General features: G+C 40.2%; 1 protein-coding gene across 2 annotated transcripts in view; it reads right to left on the minus strand.

The window, feature by feature from the left end:
• Window positions 1-22504, minus strand: part of ULK4 (unc-51 like kinase 4) — an 898798-nt gene that overhangs the window by 171107 nt on the left and 705187 nt on the right. For both annotated transcript variants that reach the window (XM_089672503.1, XM_089672504.1), the window contains exon 35: window positions 240-425. In XM_089672503.1, the coding sequence (XP_089528629.1) occupies window positions 240-425 (186 nt within the window). The remainder of the gene's footprint in view (window positions 1-239; window positions 426-22504) is intronic.

Consider the following 22504-nt stretch of genomic DNA (forward strand, 5'->3'; position numbering starts at 1 on the left):
GTCTGACTGTTGATCATGGACCAACTGGAGACTAACTTCTTCTGCTGCATGTTTGAATTGTCAGTGGCCTAGCAAGGAATTTGGAGGTCAATTCAGTATATCTTGAGCCATAATTTCAGAAATACATTTATATGCATAACAGAATATAGCTAAGTAACATTTTTAAGAGTTTCCTTAAAGATTTCTATTACAGAACATGACTAAGTTTTACTTCCATAAATGTTATGCCATGTACTCACCAATCTTTTAACTACTCTCAGCAATAACTTCTGATGTTTTGGTTCTCTTCTTGCCAGTAGCACTTGAGCAAAACTCTCCATGTTATCTGTAGTCATACTGTCTTGGCTGTCTCCACCATACAACTGGACCATCAGTGACAAGCACTGGGATGTGTTTTCAAAGATTTCTGTATCTTCTGAAGGCAGCTAAAAATGGAATAGAGAAAACTAAAAATCAAAATAACAAAAATGCCACTTAAAAATAGTAATCTAATTAAAATATAATAATATATGTTGGCTATGTAATGTCCTAAATACCTACTTATTTGTATGTGGGTGAAAAAATCCTAGCCTGTGAATTTTAAATTAATTTAAATGAAGCCTGTTTATGTGTAGTCCGATGTTGCTTCTCACCTCAAACACTATATTTACAAATGTACAAACCTGAATGGTCATGCTACTCAGGGCTCAAAACAAGTCAAACTAATTTAATAAGAATTATATGAATCATGTTGTACACATAAACATGCAGAGTGAGGAGAACATATAAAGATACAACACAAATTACCCAACTGGCACCAGGCAAAATGCATAGGTGAAATGATTCACCCTGAGTCATAGAGACCTCGTTTTCCTTTTGCCTCTGCAGAGAGCTGTAGTGCTATTAATTTAGAATGGCACCCAATGTCCTAGTACAGTAGGTGTTAATGGATGCACATTGCAACCCACCCCAATGCACCCTCCCACATATGCTCTCACAACTGAAGCTGACCCCCATCCTCCATCTCCTGAACCACACCTGCACACTAAACACATGCCTTGACACTCACTACCACTGTACAAATGAGCACTTCTGCGCTCTCTTCTATTGCGGCAATGTGCACTTAAATATTTAGCCCATTCAGCAAATAGACACTCTTTTTGCTAGCACAGACTATAAAGATAACTAACACCCTAAAACATTTCTCTGACAAGTCTACAAGTATGCACATTCAATCCCATAGATATTAGCGGTGAAGCTTACCATACACCTATAGTCACATATTATTATACAGGTTTTATATAGTGCCAACAGTTTGTGCAGCACTTTACAACATGAGGGCAGACAGTACAGTTCAATACAAATCAATACAGGAGGAATCAGAGGGCCCCTGCTCATTATAGCTTACAATCTAAAAACTAGAAAGTCAAGAGATACAAAAGGTAATAATCTGTGAGGGATGAGCTGATGGAGAAAGAGGAAATACAGTTGTTAGGTGGAGGCAGGATAGGCTTCTCTGAAGAAAAGGGTTTTCAGGGATCACCTAAAAGTGGACAGAGTATTAGATAGCCAAACAGATTGGGGTAGGGAGTTTCATAGGATGGGAGGCTTGGGAAAAGTTTTGAAGGTGAGCATGGGAGGAGGTGACAAGGGAACTACAGAGCAAGAGGTCTTGGGAGGAATGAAGAGAATGACTGGGTTGGTATTTTGAGATTAGGTAGTGATATAGCCAGGGACACGTTGTGGATGGCTTTGTAAGTTATTGTTAGTATTTTAAAATTAATTCCAGACACAGAAAGGACTAAAGGGGGGGATAGCCTATGTAAAGGTAATCCAGGGAGTTGCAGTAGGGAGAGGGAGTTGCATTAGTCAAAGCTAGAGATTACCAGAGAGTAAATTAGGAGCTTTGTGGTTTTAAGGAGGGGCGTATTTTGGAGATATTGTAGAGCTTGAGATGGCCAGTTTTGGACAGTGATTGAATGTGGGGCCCAAAGGAAAGATTAGAATCCAGGATTACACCTAGCACCCTGGCATGGGGGGACGGGTTGATGGTTTGTGCCATGGATAGCGGTTGTGCCTCTTCCCCTGGAAGAGGCATGTGGGGGAGGACACATTATGAGCTCAGTTTTGGATAGAATTAATTTGAGGAAGTGGTGGGACATCCAGATTGCCATGTCTGTTAGTAAGTTAGTGATGTGTGAAGAGACTGATGTTGTGAGCTGAGGGGTAAATAGATAGATTTGGGTGTTGTCAACATAAAAATATTGAAAGCTATGGGAGGCTATCAGCTGAACCAGGTAGGAAGTGTAGAATGACAATATAAGAGGTCCAAGAACATAAGCACATGCCATTTTTTTTCCATTGATTTATTGACCTTTCAGGTATAACATAATCAAACAATCCTTTCAGAACTCACATGGCAAATTATTTCTTTGAAGTTAGAATTAAACGTATGTGGTAGAGAATGTTCTTGTGTTTTACCAAAACACTAGGGAATGCAATACATTTTATATTTCTATAGGCTCTGTAAAAATTCTCAGCTGGTTGCAGAGAAATATATATTTCCATCTCTATCTATTCCTCTTTTTGTTGCTAAAATACATGTCTTTAGTGTCATAGCAGGCAAAAAGATTTGGTCATTTATTCATTTACACACCTCAGTCACACTGCACAGCCACAAAAATGTATTTCATACTTTTGGACAGCTATGATGATGCTGATTCATTATCCAGTGAGCAGGCTGGAGACCAATGACACAAGAAGCTGGATGCTGAACCAGGAAATAAAGTGTTCAGCTGCCTAACTATGCAATGTAGCCAGTGTATAAAGTTGGCTGTGCATAATTACAAATTGTTTTGGCAGGTAAAACAGTAAACATATACTGTAGGTATTTAATATGTGAGTCCCTTTTCCATGTGGCATGCTGTTATTAAAAATGTTTTTCCCATTTAAACACAGACCAAGTCGTCAAGCATAAATATCAGTAACAGGGACTGAGAAAAACTATAACACTGCCAGAGGTGGCTACAGGGGTGTGTTTACCACATGGCAAACAAAGCACTTGCCTAGGGCGGCATTTTTCAGGGTCGGGGGGCAGCATCTCCCCTCAGATGAAGAGCTGGAAGAAGGGACACATGAGATGGGAACCAGGTGAAACCTGAGAGAGGCTGCAGGCTGCTTGATGGTGTAAGTAGAGCCTGACTCTGATTTCCTGGGATGTCCGGAGCCGTGAAGATGAATGTCTTTCTATCTATCTAAACCACAGCTTGATGGAAAACTGCTAGGAATGACCGGTCACATGAGCACTCTTCACCTCTGTAACATTTTTTTTTTTTTTTTACATATGTGTTAAAATCTTCCATTTTGGGATAGGAAACATCTTAAAACCCCCAAAACATTGCATATTTTCTAAAAGCAGAAATCCTGTAGTTTACAAAGACAGTGGTTGCTCATTAACACAACATAATCCCCAATTTCTTTTTTTTTTGTACAAAATAAAAGATTAGGTTGTGTTGAGTAAATAGACGCCAAACATGACAAGCCATAAATCTGAGTATAGAAAAATGAGAGTGCCCAAAATTATCGATAGCTAATGCTTTAAATGCCATCAGTTTAGAATTAACCATAAATAAAGGATCTTGAAATTTTTCTCTCCAGTGTGTGCGGTTATACCCATTATGTGTTTACATACAGTTGTGTTCAAAATAATAGCAGTGTGTTGAAAAAAGTGAATAAAGCTCAAAATCCTTCTAATAGCTTCTATTTCCATACACACAAATGCATTGGGAACACTACACATTCTATTCCAAATCAAAACATGAAGAAAAATATATCAAATGTGTTGTTCCTCTAAACAAAAATTGAAGAAAAGTGAATATTAGACTGTTCAAAAAAATAGCAGTGTTTGTATTCTTCTTTACAAACTCAAACATTCACTATATAAACTGAAAATTTTTTGAAGATTTTGCTTTCCTTTGAATCACTTCATTAATATTTAGTTGTATAAGCACTGTTTCTGAGAACTGCTGTACATCTGTGTTGCATGGAGTCAACCAACTTCTGGCACCCGTGAACAGGAATTCCAGCCCAGGATGATTGGACTACATTCCACAGTTCTTCTCTATTTCTTGGTTTTGCCTCAGAAACTGCATTTTTGATGTCACCCCACAAGTTTTCTATTGGATTAAGATCCGGGGATTGGGCTGGCCACTCCATAACATCAATCTTGTTGGTCTGGAACCAAGATGTTGCACGTTTACTGGTGTGTTTGGGGTCATTGTCTTGTTGGAACACCCATTTCAAGGGTATTTCCTCTTCAGCATAAGGCAGCATGACCTCTTCAAGTATTCTGATGTATTCAAACTGATCCATGATCCCTGGTATGCCTAAAATAGGCCCAACACCGTAGTATGAGAAACATCCCCATATCATGGTACTTGCGCAACCATGCTTCACTGTCTTCACAGTGTACTGTGCCTTGAATTCAGTGTTTGGGGGTCGTCTGAAACTGTCTCTGGCCACTAGACCCAAAAAGAACAATCTTACTTTCATCAGTCCACAAAATGTTGCGCCATTTCTCTTTAGGCCAGTCAATGTGCTCTTTGGCAAATTGTATCCTCTTCAGCACATTTTCACTTTTTTTCAACAGTGGGACTTTGCGGGGACTTCTTGCAGATAGCTTGGCTTCACATAGGCGTCTTCTAATTGTAACAGTATTTACAGGTAACTTTAGACTTTCTTTGATCTTCCTGGAGCTGATTGTTGGCTGAGTCCTTGCCATTTTGGCTATTCTTCTATCCATTCGAATGGTAGTTTTTCGCTTTCTTACACGTCTTTCAGGTTTTGGTTGCCATTTTAAAGCATTTGCGATCATTTTAGCTCAGCAGCCTATCATTTTATGCACTTCTTTATATGTTTTCCCCTCTCCAATCAACTTTTTAATCAAGGTACGCTGTTCCTCTGAACAATGTCTGGAACGACCCATTTTCCTTAGAATTTCAGAGAGAACTGCACTGTAACCAGCATGTACAACATTTGCTGCCTTCCTTCCTTAAATAAGGGCAATAATTGCTACCTGTTTTTCAAAGAATGAATGACCTCACTAATAGAACTCCACACTGCTATTATTTTGAACATGCCCCTTTCAATTAGTGATTCAATGACACAGAATCAGCAGCATGCATGTCATGACTGTTGGGTCTGTTGGATTTCTATTACTCTACTACACCTGCTAGTAAATTATTTGCCATGTAGAAATATCATTTCTACCAAAAACAGTGATTGATCAGGTTAGTGATGTCTGACTGCTATTATTTTGAACACAACTGTACAAGTGCCTGCTCTAAATGAATGTTTGCATAAATATACTGTATGTGTGTGCTTATCGATATCTAGCACTCACATTTTTTTAAACCAAACTATTATGAGAAGCTAACAAGTCTACTATATGATAGCTTTGGGCAGGCAATATCACTCATGGAGACAGCGGGGGTCTATTAGACACCTAGGGGTTTATTTTACTAAAGCTGGAGAGTGCACAATCAGGCTCACTTCTGCATAGAAACCAATCAGCTTCCAGGTTTTATTGTCAAAGCTTAATTGAACAAGCTGAGGTTAGAAGCTGATTGGTTTCTATGCAGAAGTGAGCCTGATTTTGCACTCTCCAGCTTTAGTAAATAAACCCCCTAGTGTCTCTTCTGTTGTCTGCCTAAGTGGATCAAGCACAATCTGCAGTTTACCCAACTTTGCAGCTGAAATTTTGACACCAGAGGATCAGGTAGTGGCCCCACACCTGAAAAAAAGAAGCTTATTACTATAAAAGCCTAAGTACCCAACACCTACAAGAGAATGAGCTCAGGTAGGAAAGTAGAAACTCATTCCCTGAGGGCAGAGGCTCTAATAAAAAGGCAATAAAGGAGGAATGTCGGAATCCCAAAGAGGGACTGTCCTGTAGGAAAACAGAGGAGGGATCAGATTCTATCGGAAGATTAGGCAGGTAACCATAGATGGCAGTCCCGACCCTGCCCATAAGGTGGAGCGAAAAATGTTTGACATAGTTGTGACCAACGTGGTGCCCGTACCCTGCCCTTCTCCGCAACTCATGATAAAGGACCAACCAATCTCACACTGTGCTGTCACTTGCGTAACAATACCACTCTACACCCTGCACAAAGATTTTCCAGCACGTGGAACCATAATCTAGGTGCCACAGCCTGAGAGCAATTGTCACTGGGTTAAGTTAACTAAGCAATTAACTCTTTAAGCTACCACCGCAATAGAGGGAGTGTAATAGCAGGGGTGTTAGGAACAGGAAATACAAGGCCGAACCAATACCAGTCCAATACAAAAGGCTAGGTGTTTGCAAAAGGCTAGGTGATGGCAAATCCAAATGAAAGAAGTTGCCGGATGAGGAATGGGAATACCTTTTAAGATAGAGCTCCCTATCATCACTCTATGTGAGACCAGCCTCACATGATAGATTGCATGACATTTTTGTGAGTATTTCGGCCAGTTTGTTCTTGTGTATTTGGAGGACACCCTGATTTACTCTCTCAGTGATCATTATAATCATGTCTGTGCAATCCTTTCAAAACTCTGGCAGAACTCTCTCTATACAAAACTTTCTAAATATAATTTTCATGTCTGTGAAGTACCATTCCTGGGATATATACACTATATTGCCAAAAGTATTGGGGCACCCCTCCAAATAACTGGAATCAGGTGTTCCAATCACCTCCATGGCCACAGGTGTATAAAATAAAGCACCTAGTCATGCAGACTGCTTCTAAAACATTTGTGAAAGAATGGGTCGTTCTCAGGACCATGGTGATCTTGCGAGTTACCGTGATAGGGTGCCACATGTGCAATAAGTTCATCTGTGAAATTTCCTTGCTACTAAATATTCCACAGTCAACTGTTAGTGGTATTATAACAAAGTGGAAGTAACTGGGAACAACAGCAACTGTAAAATTACAGAGCGGGGTCAGCATATGCTGAAACGCACACAGTGCAGAAGTCGCCAACTGTCTGCAAAGTCAATAGCTAAAGGCCTCCAATCTTTGTGTGGCCTTTAGATTAGCACCACAACAGTGTGTAGAGAGCTTCATGGAATGAGTTTCCATGGCCGAGTAGTTGCATCCAAGCCTTACATCACCAAGGACAAGGCAAAGCGTTGGATGCAGTGGTGTAAAGCACACCACCATTGGACTCTAGAGCAGTGGAGACGCACTCTCTGGAGCGACGAATCACGCCTCTCTGTCTAGGAATCCGATGGATGTGTCTGGATTTGGCAGTTGCCAGGAGAACGGTACTTGCCTGACTGCATTGTGCCAAGTGTAACGTTTGGTGGAGGGGGGATTATGGTGTGGAGTTGTTTTTCAGGGGTTGGGCGTGGCCCGTTAGTTCCAGTGAAGGAAACTCTTAAGGCATCAGCATACCAAGACATTTTGGACAATTTAATGCTCCCAATTTTGTGGGAACAGTTTGGGGATGGCCTTTGCCTGTCCCAACATGACTGCACACCAGTGCAGAAAGCAAGGTTCATAAAGACATGGATGAGCAAATTTGGGGTAGAGGAACTTGATTGGCCTGCACAGAGTCCTGACCTGAACCCGACAGAACACCTCTGGGATGAATTAGAACAAAGACTGAGAGCCAGGCCTTCTCGTTCGACATCAGTGCCTGACCTCACAAATACTCTTCTGGAAGAATGGTCAAACATTTCCATACAAACACTCCTAAATCTTCCCAGAAGAGTTGAAGCTGGTATAACTGCAAAGGGTGGGTCAGCTCAATGTTGAACCCTACGGACTAAAACTGGGATGCCATTAAAGTTCATGTGCATGTAAAGGCAGGCGTCTCAATACTTTTGGCAATATAGTGTACTGTCTAACACTGGGATGGCGATGGATCCTGCCAAAGTACGGGCTCAACCTAAAGATGTAAAAGCAGTGCAATGTTTTCTGGGCTTTGTCAACTTCTATAGGAACTTTATTAGAAAATCCTCTACCATTGTTGCACCAATTACTGCCCTAACCAAGATAGAAGCCAATGCTGCCATTTGGTTAGCCAATGCCATTTGTGTCTTTAAAAAACTTAAATCTGCCTGTGTCTCAGCACCTGTATTGACTCATCCTGACCCTTCGATGCCATTTGTTGTGGAAGTGGATGACTCCGATGTCGGTGTAGAAGCCATCTTTTTCCAGCAGTGCTCTTCTTCTAACAAGCTACATCCCTGTGCATTTTTTTTTCTTGGACGTTCTTTAGTGTGGAGCTGATCTATGACATTGGGAACCATGAACTCTTAGCGGACAAATGTACCCTTGAGGAAGGGCGACATTGGCTGGAGGGGACTCGTTATCTGTTTGTAGTCTATACCAACCATAGGAATCTGGAGTACATTAAGACAGCAAAGCACCCTAATTCCCGTAGGCCCATTGGTCCCTCTTCTTTACCCGCTTTGATTTCATTATTGCCTACTGTCCAGGCTCTAAGAATGCCATGAGGATTCCTTGTCTTGCAGTTCTGAGCCCTATTCGGAAACCTCCTCTAAGAATTATATCTTACCTCTAGCACAAGCGATAGGAGCCCTTTCCCCTGACCTTTTGGACTCTATTTTAAAGGCTCAGTCTAGTGCTCCATCCAATCTACCTCCAGGAAAGCTGTTTGTTCCCCTCCATCTTAGGCTTAAAGTGCTTTCTGAAACACATGATGTTAAGATGGCTGGGCACTCAGGGATTACTAAAACGTTTTCTTCAATTTCACGTAGGCTTTGGTGGCCCTCTCTCTGTAAAAACTTGAGAAATTTGTGCTCGCTCCAAGTCCTCAAAAGTCAAGCCCTCTGGATTACCCCTACCATTGCCTGTTCCTAAACACCCTTGGACTCACATAGCCATTGACTTTATTGTAGACCTCCCTCCCTCAAATGGGCACATGGCCATCTGCGTGGTAGTGGACTGCTTTAGTAAAATGGCTCATTTCATTACACTTGCCAAACTCCATTTCTCAAAACTCCTGGCTTCCTTGTTTGTCAAAGAAATACTTAGGCTCCATGTGGTGCCCCAGATCATTGTCTCCAACTGGGGTACACAATGTTTCCAGGTTCTGGAAAGATTTCTGTGTCCTTTTGGGAACCAGCCTCTCTTCTTTCATCTGCCTTTCATCATCAAATGAATGGGCAAACAGAGAGGACTAACCAATCCCTGGAGACCTATCTTCACTGTTTTGTTTCTGATAAGCAAGTGGAATGGTCCTCAGAACTGCCTTGGGCTGAATTTGCCTACAACAGCTGGCTTCATTCTTCTACCAGAATTTTCCCCCTTCTATTGCGGTCATGGTTTCCATCCCAAATCCTGTTCGTTCTCAGAGATTTCTTTTGACATTCCAAATGCCAAAAGCACAATTCACACGTTTTCTCAACTATGCTGCCCAAAAGTGCTTTGCGGATTGCCTCCGCTCTCATGCTGCCCAGATAAAGGTCAGGGATTGGGTATGGCTGTGCACAAGAGATCTGCCACTCAGAGTTCCCTCACAGAAACTGGCCCCTAGGTTTATTCATGATATATTTGCCATTAAAGCTCTAAAAAAACTCTTATATGAGGCATATAGTGTCAGGTCTACAGGAGACCAGACAGAGGCCTAGCTACTGAAGGAGTGACAGATGTTTTAAGGCCCTAATGGGTCATGTTTCCTTAAATGGACAAGTGGCCCTGTGCAAGATTTGGAAAATTCTTGTAGATCTTCCTAAAGGGGAAAGAGATGATTACCTCTTATGGCTGAAAAGCTGCAAGGAGGTGTAGGGAAATTGTCTGCTTTTTGTAATGCAGCAAGTAGGAATGGATATTAGAAAAGAACAGAGAGCGGAATGCAACACAGACTATTTGTGTACTGAAAGACATGGAGTGAAATAAATGGCTAGGATGTCTCTGCTCTAGGCAAGCAAATCATACATGTCATTAGGTAGGTGTGATTGGGGATGGTGAGGTAGGAATCCCCTTCCCTCCATAGCCACCTCAATGTATTCCCCAAGGAATTTTCCAAAGAGAAGCTCACCAAAGTCACTTTTCCCAAGCAGGGTCAGTCGACCAAGATCAAGGCGTTAAAATTTTGTACAAATGCACAGAAATTAAGTACATCTTGGAGTTTTATTACTCACATTCGCCATGGAAGCTACACAGAATATTAGGGTCAGAGGCAAGAACTGTGGTCTTGCAGTCAGAACATCTATATTATCAATACCAGGAGAAATCTTACCGTTGAATTCTCTAGTCCAGTTCATCATAGTCATCATAGTCTGGGCAACTAACAATATAAATGTGAAAAGCTCCGCGCCAAAGATATAATAATTATGCAGCTGCAGTCACTAAACTCACTGTAGAGTGTGCAAATAAACAAAAATGTGTATGACCGTATCAACAAAATATTCACTTTCAAAATATTGTGCAACTCAGTTCACAAACAATGTGTCCATAATAATTATAATTATTAAATCCAAATAAACAAGGTCATCAGGTGCAATATGTGCAGCATGCTGCCTCTGATGACGATACATGTTGAAACATGTTAGGCAGAGTCAATCTCTGAGTGAAGTTCCCTGCATGGAGTCTGCTTTGACACGCAGGCTGTGTTTGCGGCTGAAGCCAGAGGCTTTACTTGTATATGCGCATACCCCCTTAGTGTTGGGCAGGACACATGGCAATGTGAGTGTACCTATGATAGCTTTTATGAATAAATATTAGATTGTTTTACACTATGAAGCCTTCCTTTCTGTTATTTGACATGTTGGCAAATGGTCTGGAACTGTGAGAGCCCTGCAAGCCCATTAATGAAGAGAGTAGATCTATTAACCCACTGTTGGCTGTTAAAGATTGCATAGTGCTCCAACAAGATTGGAAGTGGATTGCATTGTGTGTGATACCTTTTAAGGGAACATATTTTTACTTTGTATTTTAAGTTGTGTTGAAAGAGGTGAGCCATTTACTTGAAGAGGTGAAGGACACTAGATGCTTTGACATCACACTTTTATGCAAAGTGATTTTTTGACAAATTTATTTCACTACATACAGTTGTGTTCAAAATAATAGCAGTCAGACATCACTAACCTGATCAATCACTGTTTTTGGTACAAATTGTATTTTTACACGGCAAATAATTTACTAGCAGGTGTAGTAGAGTAATAGAAATCCAACAGACCCAACAGTCATGACATGCATGCTGCTGATTCTGTGTAATTGAATCACTAATTGAAAGGGGCATGTTCAAAATAATAGCAGTGTGGAGTTCTATTAGTGAGGTCATTCATTCTTTGAAAAACAGGTGGCAATTACTGCCCTTATTTAAGGAAGGAAGGCAGCAAATGTTGTACATGCTGGTTACAGTGCATTTCTCTCTGAAATTCTGAGTAAAATAGGTCGTTCCAGACATTGTTCAGAAGAACAGCGTACCTTGATTAAAAAGTTGATTGGAGAGGGGAAAACATATAAAGAAGTGCAGAAAATGATAGGCTGCTCAGCTAAAATGATCGCAAATGCTTTAAAATGGCAACCAAAACCTGAAAGACGTGGAAGAAAGCGAAAAACTACCATTCGAATGGATAGAAGAATAGCCAAAATGGCAAGGACTCAGCCAACAATCAGCTCCAGGAAGATCAAAGAAGGTCTAAAGTTACCTGTGAGTACTGTTACAATTAGAAGACGCCTATGTGAAGCCAAGCTATCTGCAAGAAGCCCCCGCAAAGTCCCACTGTTGAAAAAAAGACGTGCTGAATAGGTTACAATTTGCCAAAGAGCACATTGACTTGCCTAAAGAGAAATGACGCAACATTTTGTGGACTGATGAAAGTAAGATTATTCTTTTTGGGTCTAGTGGCTGGAGACAGTTTGTCAGATGACCCACAAACACTGAATTCAAACCACAGTACACTGTGAAGAGAGCATCATGATATGGGGATGTTTCTCATACTACAGTGTTGGGCCTATTTTAGGCATACCAGGGATCATGGATCAGTTTGAATACATCAGAATACTTGAAGAGGTCATGCTGCCTTATGCTGAAGAGGAAATGCCCTTGAAATGGGTGTTCCAACAAGACAACGACCCCAAACACACCAGTAACCGTGCAACATCTTGGTTCCAGACCAACAAGATTGACGTTATGGAGTGGCCAGCCCAATCCCCGGATCTTAATCCAATAGAAAACTTGTGGGGTGACATCAAAAATGCAGTTTCTGAGGCAAAACCAAGAAATAGAGAAGAACTGTGGAATGTAGTCCAATCATCCTGGGCTAGAATTCCTGTTCACAGGTGCCAGAAGTTGGTTGACTCCATGCAACACAGATGTACAGCAGTTCTCAGAAACAGTGCTTATACAACTAAATATTAATTAAGTGATTCAAAGGAAAACAAAATCTTCAAACATTTTTCAGTTTATATAGTGAATGTTTGAGTTTGTAAAGAAGAATACAAACACTGCTATTTTTTTGAACAGTCTAATATTCACTTTTCTTCAATTTGTTTAGAGGAACAACACAAATTTGATATATTTTTCTTCATGTTTTGATTTGGAATAGAATTTGTAGTGTTCCCAATGCATTTGTGTGTATGGAAATAAAAGCTATTAGAAGGATTTTGAGCTTTATTCACTTTTTTCAACACACTGCTATTATTTTTAACACAACTGTATATCTTTTTTTTTGCACATATTGCACCTGATTGTAGACATAAAAGACTTTGTTTATGTTGATTTAATAATAATTATTATGGACACAATGTTTGTGAACTGAGTTTTTCTTTTTAGATATTTCAACACTTGAGATTCTGAACTGACAGAGTGGCAAAAGCCAGCTACTGCGCTGATCCACAAAGATCTCGGATGGCTGGAACATGTAGTATATCCAAAAGAATGGAAAGTAGGAGCTGCAGCTCTCCCACTATTCCATTGGGTGGCAGATGGTAATCTAGACAAAGACACAAGCAAAAGAGAGCGCACATCCGCCCTAGTGTAACTCTATTTATTTGTATTAAAAAGAACTAAAACCAATGCACTCACACTGTGGTGAAGTATATGAGGCACAGAAATCCATGGTCCTCCTTAACCCCCTCCTAGTCATTACCATAATGTATTTCGGGGACTAGTGTAATGGCAGCATTCCCTGGACAACAGCTCTTTGTGTCAGCAGATTTGCGGCGATGAGGCAAAGCGTTCAACAGCTACTGCACAGGCGCCGTGCTCCATCCCAATGGAAAGCAAACCAGAGGGGAAGAGGAAGATGCTTGGTGTGCCCAACGTGGTTGCTATGATGACATGTTTCAGAGCTATGGCCTCCTTTAATGCCCACACACCTCTCCCGGAGACTTAACTACAACACTAGAAGCCTCCCACTCCAAATCTAAAGGGACAACCTGTGGTAGGACCACAGCAACCAGTATATCACAACATACACAGAAAATAGTAGTGTTGACAATAACAATAAAACCCTGCTTCTTTCTATGGAGTCTTAAATGTATACACATATTTAAGTTTTCTTGCACGGCAAGACCACTTACTGTTATCTCACATATATATTTTTATTATTATAGCCAAACTATAACTATTTACCACCCTAACGCCTCCCACAGTTTTTACACTACATAGACAGTAATATACTGAAACGTGCGGATTGTTCCAGATTGGTGTGCTATTACTTTGTGGAATGTTTCGCCGAATGGTTCACGAAATATCGACGTTTTTGTGGTGAAATTGGTCCCATAGGAATGAATGGCGGAATGTTCAAAACTAGAGTGGGAACTGACAAAAGCTAGAGTGTGAGCTGAAAAATCAGGACATGATTTCTAAACTGCCATCACTTCCTCATTTTCAAGCCCACCTACACAAATCTTACATCAAAATGTTCAGCTATCCCTGCTGCCACTAAAAATGTCCATGGCTAAGCCATAGTCCTGATAGTTTTCACAATATGACCATTTGTTTGCAACGCACGCCGCTCATTGACATTCATTGAAACTCAACTCTAGCCACCTCAAATTTGGCAATTTCTAAACTGCGACTGTGCCTCCATTTTTAATATTTCAGAGACATACTATGTCAAAATGTAGGACTGTGTCTTGTGATTCTCACAATATAAAGCTCTTCGGTGTAGGATTTATAATTTTTAAACTACAACCATTTGAAGATGGCAGCCACCAGTGAAGTGAGCAAGTTGGAGCAGTTTGTTTTTAACCGCTCTTCTCTGCCCTTGCTGTAGAGTGAGTTGCCATAGGAACCCAGGTGTGTGAGCAGGCAGCAGAGTGACAAAAGCTAGAGTATGAGCTGAAAAATAAAAGTTGAAATACATTTCTCACTCTATCAAGCTTGCCATGTGCACTTTTTAAATTTTATCAATCAATTGGTTAGTGTAATGTTTACTATCTTTACTCACTCCAAACACTCCACACAGTTACTCTGCCCACTCCATAAAGTAACTCTGCCCAGTCCAACCTTTTCACAGTTACTCAAGCCACTCCACCCAGTTACTCCACCCACTCCAGTTGTAGACTACTGGTGGAGGCAAGAACACTTCACACACTTTCCCCAGAAATTGTAGCTTTTCTAGTTATAGATCACATGCAATAAAAAAACAAGTAATCTCATATATATATATATATATATATATATATATAAAAAATAAAATTACTATATAACTACCTATATAATTACTATAGGCAAAACGTTATAGTGTTATTTGCATTGTCATTTATATTATCCCTCTCATTATGACTGCTGATCACGGCTGATAGACCCAGTCACATTAACTACTTGCCTACTGAGCACTTTTACCCCCTTCCTGCCCAGGCCAATTATCAGCTTTCAGCACTGTCACACTTTGAATGACAATTGTGCGGTCATACAACATTGTACCCATATGAAATGTTTATCATTTTATTCACACAAATAGAGCTTTCTTTTGATGGTATTTAATCACCACTGGGTGTTCTATTTTTTTTCATTATAAATGAAAAAAGAGCAGAAATTTAGAAAAGAAAAAAAGGTTTTCTTTGTTTCTATTAGGACATTTTGCAAACAGGTAAAAATAGAAGTATTAAATTAATGTATTCATTTCCAGCTCCTCATTTAACCCTTCCGGGACACAGTATTCAATGTGAAAATCCAAAATGTCTCCCGCTGACAAAGTCTACAGAATCTTTCTCTCTCTGGAACTGACATAGGTATGGCCTCAATTCCAAAAAGCTCTACCCCTTGTGTGCTTCCACCATGTGTACTACAAACGTGGTGGGGAGCACTGTGCTTATCATACTTCTGTTCTATGAACTGCCGGAGTTCACCAAACCTTTTGTGCATAGTGCACATTGTCCTTCCTATATAATAGAGCCCACATGGACACCTAAGGCCATAAACCAAAAAATGTGTACTGCAGCTTATAAACTGCTTGATACAGTTACCATGCTTGGTAACACCTTACCTTCTTTTCTCATAAAGGGTTTCTTGTCATGGTGTATAAAATGGCAGACTTTATATTTCTTTGACTTGCATCTTAGGACCCTATCATATTGAAAAATGTAGGAATATCTTAAATAGTGCCTGATGTATTTGTGATACGATAATACCCCCAGTCGTATCACAAATAAATCAGGCACTATTCAGGATATTCGTACATATACCTTTACCTATAAAGCCAGACAATAATGATTAGGGATAAAATGCACCAGAGCAGATTATCCCACAACCTGTTCCTTCAAAACCATTTGTGTGGATAGCACTGCAGTGGGTCTTCTAGGATAAAACTGCATAATGTAGCATGTACATTAGTGTGTCCAGGCTCCAGGCTTTGCCCATCATAGTGGGCATACCCATGATGAGGCCTTCTAGGTGCCACAGGCATGGACAACAGCCCCGATCCTGTATAACACCCTTCAGCTAACTACATTTGTTGCACCACGTGTCATCATGAATTCCTAAAGTAGAATGCAGTGCCTAAAGCAAAATTACAGGCCAGCCTTGCTGTCGCAGGGTTCCGAGTATGGTTATGGTTCCAAAAGTATACACTGAGGGTAAGTGATCCAAAAACTGCTAGTAAGCCATAGGACAATAAGCAACCAGCCAGATCTTGATACACTGTTTGATTAAAGAAAGAAAGAAAAAAACTTTACCGACAGGAGAGGTGGTCCATTACCTATGGACACAAAAAAATTGGAGCCTCATGGAAAGGGTGGGGTTACAAGAATCAATTGCGGCGTCCTGTACTGTTAAGATAAAAGTATTCCTATACTGAATACTATCATTAAAAGTACTAGTCACATAGACTTAACATATGCTAAATTTTTCATCATAGTGGTCCTTTAAGGTGCAGCATGCAGAGAAAGAAACTGAATACAGTTTACTAAAATTTACCTGCAGGATGACGTTATAAACACACAGGAGAGCAAAGCAACTGACAATGCAACAGCTGCCCGCTGGATGACTGATGGCTGCACTTTCCCCGGCTGTCAATTTGTCATCTCTCACAAGCTATAATTTCATGTTTTCAAGTAACAGGAGTAAAAACTGAGAAAAATACATTCTATTTCCAGAATGACTGCATCAAGCAGCCACTCTGTGCTACATGAAATAGCTTTTCTTTTCTGTGGATTGAAAGTGAGGCTTTCACCCCACAAATCACAGCACATAAGTAAATTGCATTGATTTACTTCCTCCACAAGGAACCTTTCTCTCCGAGGTATTCAGTTAGGTAGCAACAGCCTTGAAATACCAATCAGAGGTTGTGAATAAAACACAGATTTATGAGGTGTTCAGGCTTCACAAGCAAATTATAGAAGGCTGAAGCCTTAGAGTACTTATACATACAAAGACACCTAAGATAAGACAGACTAGGGCAAGCAACTGAAAGCTGCAGGAAAATGCAAGAAGCCAGAAATTGCTTTTAACATAGGACATAGAAAAAAAAAAATTAAAATGGTTACATATAAAATCCACTGACCACCCAGGGAAAGAGCTATTGGTATAGTTACCATGTCCCTAGCAAACCATGTATTACTGAGGTTTACAGTTGCTGATCTAAGGCTTACGTCTTATCGAGTGACTAGTTCTTAACTCTGCGGGAGACTTAATAAATCTATACAGCAATGAAGCACAGGCATTCAGTCACCTTGTACTCACCCTCATCATTTCCTAAATGTCACAGCAACATATTGTTGCTCGTTATGTTCCAAATGCTCACACTTCACAAAGCTTTTTTATTTTGTCACAGGCAAACAGTTACACATATCAGTAACCACCCTGAAGCTTGAGCACATACCGACACATTAAGCTAATCTTTCATATACATAAGTGGCAAAAAATCATTTATGTTCATTGAGCATATACTGTATATATTGGCTGTACTTTGTTGTTGTTGTTGGTTTCCTTTTTCAATATGTCAACGTCATACTTCTTCTATGATAATTATAATTTTTTATATGAGCAAAACCAAAGATTGCCAAAAAGTAAAAAATGTTTACTAGACTGTTCATTTTGCTCTTTTAAGTGTAGTTTTTAAAAAGCTTGGTTATTTGTATGCTTAAATATTAATTGAAATCTAACACCTTTTTTGTCTCTTTATATTGTAAAGGATATTATAATTTGTGACTGATATTTGTTTGGAAATGCATCAAAATATCCTTTTATCTTCGTAAAAAAATGCTGGTTCCTGTACTCCAACTCTAGTGCACTGTGCTTGCAACAACTACACCCCTCAACACAGACTTGTGTTACAAAAGAAGGGAGGGGGGTGTCTGACCAAGTCTGTGAATTACTGAGAACAGCGGGTCTACAACCTGCCATACACGCATCAAATTCTTTTGTTCAGCCTGCAGGCTGAACAAAATAATTCTAACATCTTCCTCTATCCCGCTAAACTAAACAGTGAGGATGGATGAATCTCCTCTGCTGGCTATTGTATTCTGACAGCCATCAATTTGCTATCTGGCTCCTTTGAAAAACGTCAGTTGAACAATCAACTTTTATCAAGCCGGATGATGCTGACAGGAGCACCAACAGCTCAAAATTTGAGCCGTGTACAGCAGCCTTACAGCTGAACTGCACTGAACCAAAAAACAAAAATGCTATTTAATTAATTTTTAATATTCACAGCAAACTCACCTGTCCATCCATGTCTCCATGATTTATTTTGCTGAGAAATCACTTTGAAAAACACCCCCAGCATTTCTGGCTGTGGAAATCTTGAGTCAAGGCAGATTATTCAAGTAGCATTTACTTCCTGGAATCAATCTGCCTTTAGCTAAGGCATGCAGACAGGAGGGTGTGCTTAGCTGAGAAAACCCTGCCTCCCTTCCTGAAGACCCTTGAGAAGTATGGCATCATTTGCCTAGGCCTGGAAACCAGGAAGCAACTGAAGAAACATTAAATTTTTTTTTAGAAAAGTAAATATAATCTATAGCACCAGAGATATTGAATTAAAATTCATGTAGGTCAAGTTAGTAAAATGTTCTTCCAGCAAAGGTCCAAAATGCTAAGTTCACATCTCTGTGCCTGAGGAACATACACAAATCTCATGCATTCCTGACTTATAGAGAAACACGCTGCACTTTAATTCTTAATGGCACCTCCACGCATTGTCACCATTTCATGCACGCGAAATCACATGGTGCTGAAGCAGCATGTGGCTTGGCGTAGTGCAATTACAAAAAAAAAAAAAAAAAGGGTTGGAAATTCTTACTCGTTTCTCATGGGTAGGGCAGCCCATTGAAATGTATGGACTGCCCACTAAGTGTGCACACAAATGAACATGCACAGATCTGAACTGAAGCCTCATATCACAAATCCTCACCATACTCAGTCCCCCCTTCACATTATAGTTCCTCCCTTTCACATCACATCACCTGTCCCCATTACTGTCCTCAGCCCTCCCTCACACTACTGTCCTCAGCCCCCGTAATGTCCTCAGCCATCCCATTACTGTCCTCAGCCACCCTCATTACTATCCTCAGCCACCCCATATTACTGTTCTCAGCCACCCCATATTACTGTCCTCGGCCACTCCCATGGAAGGAAAGAAAATTGCTTAATTCCCTCATAAACACAGAACACAATGATCACTGCTAGTCACTATAGCCACTGGCAGTGCTCGCAAGCAAAATATTCAACAGGTAGTTTGTTGGTACTGAAGTTGATCGATGGATTGATTTCAGTGCAACCAGCATGCCTATACAGTGAAGGAAATAAGTATTTGATCCCCTGCTGATTTTGAATGTTTGCCCACTCACAAAGAAATGATCAGTCTACAAATCGAATGGTAGGTGTATTGTAATACTAAGAGACAGAATAGCAACAAACATTTCAAAAGAAATGCATGTCTAACAAATTATGCACTGATTTGCATGTTCATGAGGAAATAAGTATTTGATCCCCTTCACAAAACATGACTTAGTACTTGGTGGCAAATCCCTTGTTGGTAATCACAGAGGTCAGACATTTCCTGTAGATGGCCACCAGGTTTGCACACATCTCAGGAGGGATTTTGGCCCACTCCTCTTGGCAGATCCTCATTAAGGTTTGGTGGCTGACGTTTGGCAACTCACACTTTCAGCTCCCTCCACAGATTTTCAAATCGGATCAAGGTCTGGAGACTGGCTAGGCCACTGCAAGACCTTAAGGTGCTTCTTCTTGAGCTACTCCCTTGTTGCCTTGGTCATGTGTTTTGGGTCATTGTCATTCTGGATTGTCATGCTCATTGTCATGTACATGTCCCTGCGGAACCAGCTGAGATTCGATCTATCTATGGTGGGCTTGTGACAACACTTAGTTTGCTATAGAGCCAGTCAGGCAGGCTCTTGCATTACATAGGTCTTAGTACATTTAAAGGAGATTGTACAATTACATTTTACCATTTGGCCAGCTTTAGAATTTTGCATAAAAACTGCCAAAATTTTCATATTAAAAATTAATCTCCATATGTGTAAACTGGAGATTTTCACCTAACACAAAAAAACAGTATTTCACATAATTCAAATAAAAAATGCCTTAATTTGGTTCTGATTTTCAACAGATGCTCTAGAATAGAAGCTGCCCGCATCATTTTAGGAAGCTGAGCAAGTACCATCAGCAATAGCATTTGTGTTGCATACAATCTGTAATTAATCCCACAGAAAGATCTATTTCCAGATTCAGGAGGGAAAGCTTCCTGAACTCAAGAAAAGTCTAATCATAGGAAAGTGAAGAACCTGTGAACACATCTTTCATGTTTCATGCAGGACAATTTCTCTTCACCTCTCATCAGAATAAACTGATTGTGGTTAATCGGATGTGTAGACATGACATTATTCTACATTCTTCCCCAGTGCTAACATTTCCAAAGTTTAATGAATATAAGATGAATATATTTTAGAATATAATGAGCTCATCTGCATTTCATTAATACTAACAGCAGTTACAATGAAGGCCACAATTTTTCATGAGGTAATGTAATAAAATAATTTACTGTGATTTCCTTCATAGAACAGTGTATTATGATCAATGTGTGCTAACTGAAATGAACCAGGGCCATGCTATTTTACAGTTTTTCATTTGATCCCTGCTGATGGAGCACAAAAGCTAGCCTTCTGAAAGATGCAGTTAAACATTTCTACAAAAGCAAAATGTAAAATTTGGGCAGAAATAAAACATCTAAAATGTACAGTCTATTATTAACAATGGCTGAATGTTGTGTTCTCACTTTAATACACTAGAACTGCGCTTTGATCTACAGTACAACAGGGGTCTCCAAACCTAATCTAAACAAAGGGCCAGTTTACTGTCCTTCAGACTTTAAGGGGACCAGACTGTGGTCATTGGGAGAAGATAATGCCTCAAGCTTGGTGGTCAGTGGGAGTTAAAAAAACACATAGCACCCTTGTGGTCAGTAGTAGGAGTAATAGTAGCCCATCATTGGTATTAGAAAGTGGAATAGTGCCCCTACCATTGATGTCATTGGGAGGAATAGTGCCCCATTGTTGGTGTCACTGGAAGGAATAGTGCCCCATCAATGGTGTCAGAGGAAGGAATAGTACCCCATTGTTGGTGTCAGTGGGAGGAATAGTTCCCTGTCATTGTTGTCAGTAGAAGGAATAGTTCCCCATTGTTTGTTTCAGTAGGAGGAATATTGCACCATCATTGGTGTTAGAGGAAAAAGTTATGCCCCATCAATGGTGTCAGAGGGAGGAATTACGCCTCCCTGTTGGTGTCAGTGGGGGGAATAGTGCCTCCTATCAGTGGAAGCAAAAGTGTCCCAAGGGCCAGATAAAAGCTGATCTATAAAATAAAAAATGGCTTGGGCTAAATACAACTTATATTAATTTTAAAGAATATTACATAGTGGCAGAATCTGTGGCAGGATAATGATGAATTTGAAGATAATATTGACAAATGCTTTGTCTAACAGAAGGATGGAACTTTGTAAAACAGAAGTGAAAAAAAGAAGGCATTGGGTATCCCTTTCTTTTTGGAAAACTGACTTTTCCTGGTAGCATGGCATCTTTTGTGACATCAGATCAGTTCTCAAACCTATTGTGTTAATGTGGCACATTTTTGGTTGTGGTAGCATGACTCAAAAGATGGATTTTCTATGTGAGAATCATCATAGCAGGTAAAGGTATGGACAGCACAAGGGAGTGACTTGACAGTGGTTCTAAACCTATAGGTTCCTGTGCAATTTACCCAAACCTAACTGTAGAAAAAACATAAAAAATTTAAACAAATGCATGTCCATTAACACCCTGAGCAACCAGTGGAGGTGCTGCCAGAAAGTATATACACCGTGTTCCAAATGATTATGCAAATTCTATTTAAGTGTCACAAAGATGAAATATTTTGTTTTTCAGTTTAACTCATGGATGGCATTGTGGGTCAGGGCTCTTTTGATCACTGAAAACAATCTCGGACACCTGTGATAATTAGATTGGCAGGTGAACCCAATTTAAGGAAAAACTACTAAAGGAGGGTGTTCCACATTATTAAGCAGAGCACCATTTTCAAGCAATATGGGGAAGAAAAAGGATCTCTCTGCTGCCGAAAAGAGTGAAATAGTTCAATGCCTTGGACGAGATATGAAAACATTAGATATTTCACGAAAACTTAAGCGTGATCATTGCACTATTAAGAGATTTGTGGCTGATTCAGAGCACAGGCGGGTTCGTGCAGATAAAGGCACATTGAGGAAGATTTCTGCCAGATCCATGCATCGGATCAAGAGAGCAGCTGATAAAATACCATTACATAGCAGCAAACAGATATTTGAAGCTGCTGGTGCCTCTGGAGTCCCACGGACATCAAGGTGTAGAGTCCTTCAGAGTCTTGCAACTGTGCATAAACCTTCTATTCGGCCACCACTAACCAATGATCACAAGCAGAAACGGCTGCATTGGGCAGAAAAATACATGAAGAGTAATTTTCAAACAGTCCTGTTCACTGATGAGTGCCGTGCAACCATGGATGGTCCAGATGGATGGAGTAATGGATGGTTGGTGGAGGGCCACCCTTTTCCAACAAGGCTGCGATGTCA

Source organism: Staurois parvus, unplaced genomic scaffold, assembly GCF_062004578.1.
Source record: "Staurois parvus isolate SC_StPar_1 unplaced genomic scaffold, SC_StPar_1.0 ptg000130l, whole genome shotgun sequence".
Classification (NCBI taxonomy): domain Eukaryota; kingdom Metazoa; phylum Chordata; class Amphibia; order Anura; family Ranidae; genus Staurois; species Staurois parvus.